The sequence below is a fragment of the Hydra vulgaris genome, chromosome 14 (assembly GCF_038396675.1).
Source record: "Hydra vulgaris chromosome 14, alternate assembly HydraT2T_AEP".
NCBI lineage: Eukaryota > Metazoa > Cnidaria > Hydrozoa > Anthoathecata > Hydridae > Hydra > Hydra vulgaris.
The window spans coordinates 20,577,624-20,584,948 of record NC_088933.1 but is presented as its reverse complement, the minus strand read 5'-3'; the positions used below and the strand labels follow the sequence as shown (position 1 = coordinate 20,584,948).

The following is a 7,325-nucleotide window of genomic DNA, read 5'->3' as shown; positions in this document are numbered from 1 at the left end:
TCTAGAACAATATTTTATTTTTTTAGTTTTGATTTGTTGATTGCTTTTCCTGTTTTCAAATGAAAATTAAAAAACTTTACCCTACCTTCAACTAATAATACTTTTGAATACATTTAATGAATTACAAATATGTTATAAAAATTTAAAATGCAATGAGTATTATTTTTTTTATAAGTATTTCTTATATATTGTTTTTTAATAAAAAGTTTTTGGAAAATTTCTGAAGAAATTTTGTGATGTTAACCCCCTCCACAAAATGAAGGTTCAATAAATTTTACGTCTTTTTTTTTTTTTTTTTGAATTTTTTTAAACCTTTTTCATTTTCTATTAATTAATGATACAATTTTTCCAAAATAAAAGCTAATGCTATATATTAACTATTTACCTATATATCTAATAAAATTTATACATTAATATTGCAATTTATTTTCCCACAACATAACAGTCATAAAAAAATATAGCTAGTTTGTGAATTTTATGGTCATTTTAAATTCAAATACTTAAGCAAAATTTCAGTTCCGTCTTAAACTAACAACTCCGTTTTTTCCCTTTAAATTACAACTGTTTTCATTTATTTTATGTTGTATACATACAAGTTTTTTTTCCACAAAGAACCAAATGCAACTTTACCCCGGGGGTCACAAAAACCTGTCGTACGTGTTTTTTGCTTATCGAAATGAGTCTATAAACAGTTATCGATAAATGTTCTGCAAATTTGTAAACTTTATTTTTTTTTATGATGCCAACAAATTCTGACGTTAACGTAAGTAGCGGACAAAACAAAGAAATCCAGAAATCGTTATTGGTCATTTACACTATGGTTCATATCTTGGCTGTACTTCTAGCAGTTTTTATTGCTTACATTGCCCAACCAGGAAGTTGTACGAAATTTTAAACATTGAAAAAATCTATATTAACCAATTTTTTATATTTTTTTATTAAAACAAAAAATTACCACAGATGCTTTAATTATAATTAATCAGCATAAATAATTAAAAAAGTCAACGAGTTTTAGATTTTTTTTACCAAACAATAAACTTATTTTAAATATTTTATTTAAAATAAATTAATCATATAGCTTCAGAAAAGCTCGATATTTTTTTAGTTTTAATATATGTATATATATATACATATATATATATATATATATATATATATATATATATATATATATATATATATATATATATATATATATATATATATATATATATATATATTAAAACTAAAAAAATATATAGTTTTTTTGTGTTTTAATATATATATATATATATATATATATATATATATATATATATGTATATATATATATATATATATATATATATATATATATATATATATATATATATATATATATATATATATATATATATATATATATATATATATGTATGTATGTATAAGATATTTACATTTAAAGATTATGTTTATTTTTTATAACATGCATGTGCATGCTTATAAAAATATGTTAGCCCTGTTCTACATACTACTAGCGATCAACATAGCTATATTTCAAGTTATATATAATGTATGCTGTATGTTCTTAAGCCTTTGCAGATCGCATTTTAGTTACATTGTCATTAAATTGTGTCTTAAAATGTTTAATTATAATAAATAAATTGTTGTTAAACAATGTCTTCATTTTTGCACTTGAATATAAAAAAAATTGTATTAATAGTCATAAGTTATGAAAAAAATTTCAAGTTAAAAAAGCAACTGAAAAATAAAAAGTATGAAATAGCAGTGATTAATTTTTAGTTATAATCTAATTCATGTCAGATAGTTAGACCTACAAAATTCTTGACCTACTAAGGTATTCTACAAAAAGAACATATACTAAAAAGTGGAACTAATTTTCAGATAACCTACTGAGGTCTAAATTGTTTTCAACTGATTATAGTCTTTTTTATTTTCAACCGATTTATGACATTTTCGTTTTTGACTGATTTATTTTTTGACCTATTTTATAGATTTTCATTTTCAACTTTTTTGAGATAAATTTTTAACTGATTATCTGGTCTGTGATTACCTTGTTGTTTTTAAACTACGATTTTAAAAAAAAAAAAAAATTAACAATCAATAAGTTTTCCAACATTCATCGAACCTTACACCTCCCGATTCTGAAGACAGTACTTCAACCACTGCGCCAAGGCTGATTAAATTTGGCTGGTATTCAAATTAACAATAAAATATAAAAAATGCATTCTGGAAAGTTGTCGTTATAAATTGAAAATACAGTAGGTTGAATATTCAGTAGGTTGAAAATTCAGTAGTTCAAAAATACAGTAGGTCAACAACTTAGTAGGTTGGAAAATCAGTAGTACATGTTTTAATTAGATGTAAATATAAGAATAAAAAATTGTCGGTTGAAAATCAAAAACGTCATAATCTACAATTTATAAAATTTCAAAATTAGGCTGAGTTATAGGCCACAATCTAATTTATTAACTTGTTTTTATCTTGTTTTTTTTTATGTTTCCTTTTTGTTTTAGTTTTCGTTTTCAATTTTATTTATTTATTTTTTTTGCAGCTTTGTTTTCATGGCACCCAACATTGATGACAATTGGGGTAACATTTTAATAGCATAATATATAATATACATTTTTGTTATTGTGTGTATAATAAATGTTATATATAATTTATATGGTATAATGGTAAATTTACATGTCCTTTAATACCGAGAAAATTGTATGTATGGTGTTTAATCCAACTCAAAAATCAAAAATTATATCCAAGCTCTTTCCCGAATTTATGTGTAACAGGCTGTAAAATTGTTGAATCTTTTAAATACCTTAATCATATGATTAAAAATAATCTAACCAATGATCTATAAGCAAGGAGGTGAAGGGTCTTTACACATTTGCGAATAGGCACTTTCATTTATGCTCTACCAGAGTAAAGGTTAAATTGCTTAAATCATATTGCATTTGCTTATATGGTGCTACTCTATGGCAAAATTATAAAGAGGAAACAATCCATCCAGTTAGAATCACGTAACTTTATCGCAAAATCAAAAGTAACCATATTGAATTAGTGGAAAACAAACTATTCTTTCTTATAGGCAAAGTCAGAAAACGTTATTTAACTATAACTTTATGTCCTACAATTACTTTGAAAGTTAATCAAAAGAAACAACAGAAAGATTTCTTCAAAACATATGTTTTTTAGGCGATTTTACTTTATTTTTACATACTTTTAAATCTCTTTTGAAATAAAATAATGCCTTTCATTGTTGTCTACATATTATTTTGACTATTTTAGGGTATAAAAAATACTGATATTTCGATATTTATATACAAATACTAAATCAAGATGTAAATTAAAAGTAACACACCAGTAATAAAGTGCGCTGAACAAACATAAACATTAGAAATTTTAGGAGACCATTGCTTACTAAATGCACTACTGTCTACAGCATGATTTATTGTACTCAACCACTTTCTTCAAAGTACTTCATCTTTAGAAAGACTTAAATTCTAGATTTTTTTTATGTTTTTAGTGCAACCTATTGCACAATAGCTTTTTAGCATTTTTTTTTTTAGATTAACTCAGCAAACCACTACTGATTTTTTAGTTTATTTTCTCCCAATTCAAGACGGTTAATTTAACAACAATGCTTTTTATAACAGAGTGACGTCACGCCGACAGATTGGATGGCCTTCAGTATTCAGTAATCTTAAGCTGTAGACATGTTTTTCATAATCAGTTGATGGCTTAAACCTTAGTGAATGTTTCATGCATTCACTGAATCAAATTTTAAATTAATATTTTTCTTTTAAAGAACCTGGGACTTTAGTTGTACATGCCTGTCGTCTGAAATATAGTTATAATAATAATAAAAATAATAGTAATAATATATATATATATATATATATATATATATATATATATATATATATATATATATATATATATATGTATATATATCTTTTGAGTATTTTTATGCTTAAAAGATAGTTTGTGATTGGCAAAATATTTTTTCTATTTGCCTTCGGTTAAGTCTGAAAAGTTAGATATCACACTGAAATAGCCTTTGCTGGGGGCTTCACTTATCTTTATAACTTCTGTAAGCTATAAAGATAATTAAAACTAGTAAGCAATTTGTTATCTGTATACACTATAGTGTGTATATATATATATATATATATATATATATATATATGCATATATATATGCATATATATATATATGTATATATATATGTATATATATATATATATATATATATATATATATATATATATATATATATATATATATATATATATATATATATACACATACACACACTCAAACATTTTCAAGTCTAATTTATACTTTAATTAATATGTTTACAAAAACTAAATATTGTTACACATTTTTGATCAATAATTTCCAATTTTAACTTGTGTTTTCTAATTGTACTCGCACCAGTTTTGATTTGTCAAAATAATCAGTTATTCAGTAAATAGCCCACTGTTAAGAAATAGTGTTATTAATACGTTTACTAGAGTGACAATTAATAAACTTTGTGTGTGGTATACTTCTTTCTAGTAAAAAGAAAAATAACGAGCACATAATTTTGATATTTATAATTTGCCAAAAATTGTATAAAAAGTGAAAAAATGGGTAAACGAAACTGAATGTTTACCCATTGTGAAACATGGGGGTGGATCTTTGGTCATTTGGGGATGTTTTGGTGTGGGGAATATTGGAAACCTACACAAAATTGAAGGAATTATGACAAAAGAGGTGTACAAAGACATTTTAGAATATCAAATGCTGCCTTCTGGTGAGACGTTATTTTCCGATCAGTATGTTTTTATGCACGATAATGACCCGAAACATGCCTGCAAAATCTGCAAAACTTATTTAGCTGATCTTCAAAACCAGAAAATATTAAAAATAATGGAATGGCCACCACAATCACCAGGTTTTAATCCGATCGAGTTGTTGTGAGAAGAACTTGATAGGAATGTGCGAGAAGAACAGCCATCTTCTGTGAAAGACCTTTGGCACACATTGCAAGTAAAATGGGACGCAATACAACCTGAAAAACTGTCTAAATTGGTTGATCGTATGCCGAGGATCTGTACAGCTGTAATACAGAATAAAGGTGGTTATTTTGACGAATCAAAAATTTTATTAAAACGCTAGTTAAAATTAGAAATTATTGATCAAAAATGTATAATAATATTTAGGTTTTGTAAACATATTAATTAAGTTATAAATTAAACTTCAAAAAGTTTGTTTATTCTAAAAATTCCTAGCATGCCTCAAACTTTTTGTCGGTAGTATATATATATATATATATATATATATATATATATATATATATATATATATATATATATATATATATATATATATATATATATATATATATATATATATATATATATATATATATATATATATATATATATATATATATATATATATATATATATATGAACATATTTTAAAGAAAGGCACGATATTTTTTAATCTGGACATGTTGAATGATTGAACTGTTTATTATAATATAAATCTATCTGGGTTTTTTTTTTTTTTTTATAATTTCTTTTTTTTTGTTATTTATGGTATCATATTTGTATTATAACTTTTATTGGTTTGTAACAACTCTATTTGTCTGTTATTATTTCTCTGTAATGTCTTCAAATTTTGATTTTATATTTATATCCAGAATTTTAAATTGTAATTTTATCTTTTGAAAATGTAGTATGTTAACTACGAAGCATGTCAAGATTAAAAAATATTTATTTAGTTTGGTTTGTTTATGTTTGAAGCAATATTACTGTTCAGCCCATACAGTTCACTGATGCATTCAGCTGACCGTAAAACCAAAACAAAATATCATTGGATTCTTCAGCTTTGTGCGACTGTTTCTATTTTGCTGGGTTTTGCAGCTATTCTTATAAACAAAGTTCAAATGAATAAAGCCCATTTTCAAACATGGCATTCCATTGTCGGGTTAGTTGCAATTGTATTTGTCTCATTTCAAGCATTAGCTGGATTTTCGTTAATTTACAACATCAAATTTCTAAACCCTTTTAAAGCATCGTTGGGAACACGGAAGAAAATGCATGCTTTGTATGGATCTATTGTTTTTCTTTTTGGAATGACATCAATTTTTTTAAGCTTATATTCAAACTTCGTGCTTCAAAGCACTGGACAACTTACTTGGTATTTATTACTTTTTCTTGTATCAGCTCTGTCTTCAGTTATTGTTAATCAAGTGTCAAATGGTTATCTATTTTCAAAAAAATAGTTGAAGATTTTTTGTAACCAGTTGCAACAAAAAATTTAGATCAAATCCTTTGTGGAAATAAATGCATGTTCTGTTTGTAAAAGTATTAAAATGCATTAAAAATGAAATATATTACTAATTTTTCTGTGATTATGCTTATTTCTTGAATTGAATTTGTTGCGCACAGTTGCACAGTGACTCAAAAAACGGCAAAAACTCAAAAAAAGTTTGATATAATTCTTAAAAAAATTCTTAGTTAAAGTTTGATATAATTCTTAAAAAAACATGTTATTTGTTAAAATAATTTGATTTGTTAAAATAAATTTTGGGTCAAAGATCTCAAATTTGTTAATAAAAACTTTTTTTACGCACAGCTTCGACGTGTACATTCCGCGCTTACGCATTTATACCCGCTTTAAAGTTGATTATACGCGTACAAAATAATTTTTGTTAAAGTTTTAGAATCTTTAAGACAAACACATTATCTTGATACATTAATCTACTTGATATTTTTATAAAAATGGTTTTTAAATGATGCTGATACATAGAGAGAAAAACTGTACTTTACATTTATTTTATTATTTACATTACAATTAATTTAATAACTTCATCGTAACGGTTTTCCTCGATAACTCTTATGTTTTCTAAAAAAAATGCTTAATACTTTTGGATCTGATATTACCAGAAAGTAGTGCATCTGCTTCATTATTGTGTTTAACCTTGGTATTTTTGCCGTGTGCTTAAGTCTAGAATTTCTTATTTGTTTATTTAAATTCTCCAATATACCCCGATTGGCTAGGTAGTTTATGTGGTATAAAAGGACTGTGAAGTAGCAGTTTATATACAGTAGGAGGTATAACATACAAGTCGTACAACCTCGCTATAAGTTTAGCTGTTTCAGTGCAGTATGAATTAGGGATATACCGGAAGTCTGTTCCTATCGAAATTTGTAACTTTTAGGTTTTCCGATTCCGGCCGGATTTACAATATTTTACGCCGGAATGCCGGAATTTATTTTTTACCTTTTTCTTTACGTCATTCGACACAGATTGTGTAAATTAAATCAAAAAATCATTGTCATACAGGGCTATGA

The 7,325-nt window shown here is 25.1% G+C and overlaps 1 protein-coding gene across 1 annotated transcript; it reads left to right on the top strand.

Annotated features, from left to right (window-relative positions):
* Positions 1 to 723: 723 nt before the first annotated feature.
* Positions 724 to 6,382, top strand: LOC100208232 (transmembrane reductase CYB561D2). The gene is made up of 3 exons (XM_065818569.1): positions 724 to 881; positions 2,534 to 2,571; positions 5,750 to 6,382. The coding sequence occupies exons 1-3, from the start codon at positions 737 to 739 to the stop codon at positions 6,251 to 6,253; spliced, it is 687 nt and encodes a 228-aa protein (XP_065674641.1). The 5' UTR covers positions 724 to 736; the 3' UTR covers positions 6,254 to 6,382.
* Positions 6,383 to 7,325: the final 943 nt, after the last annotated feature.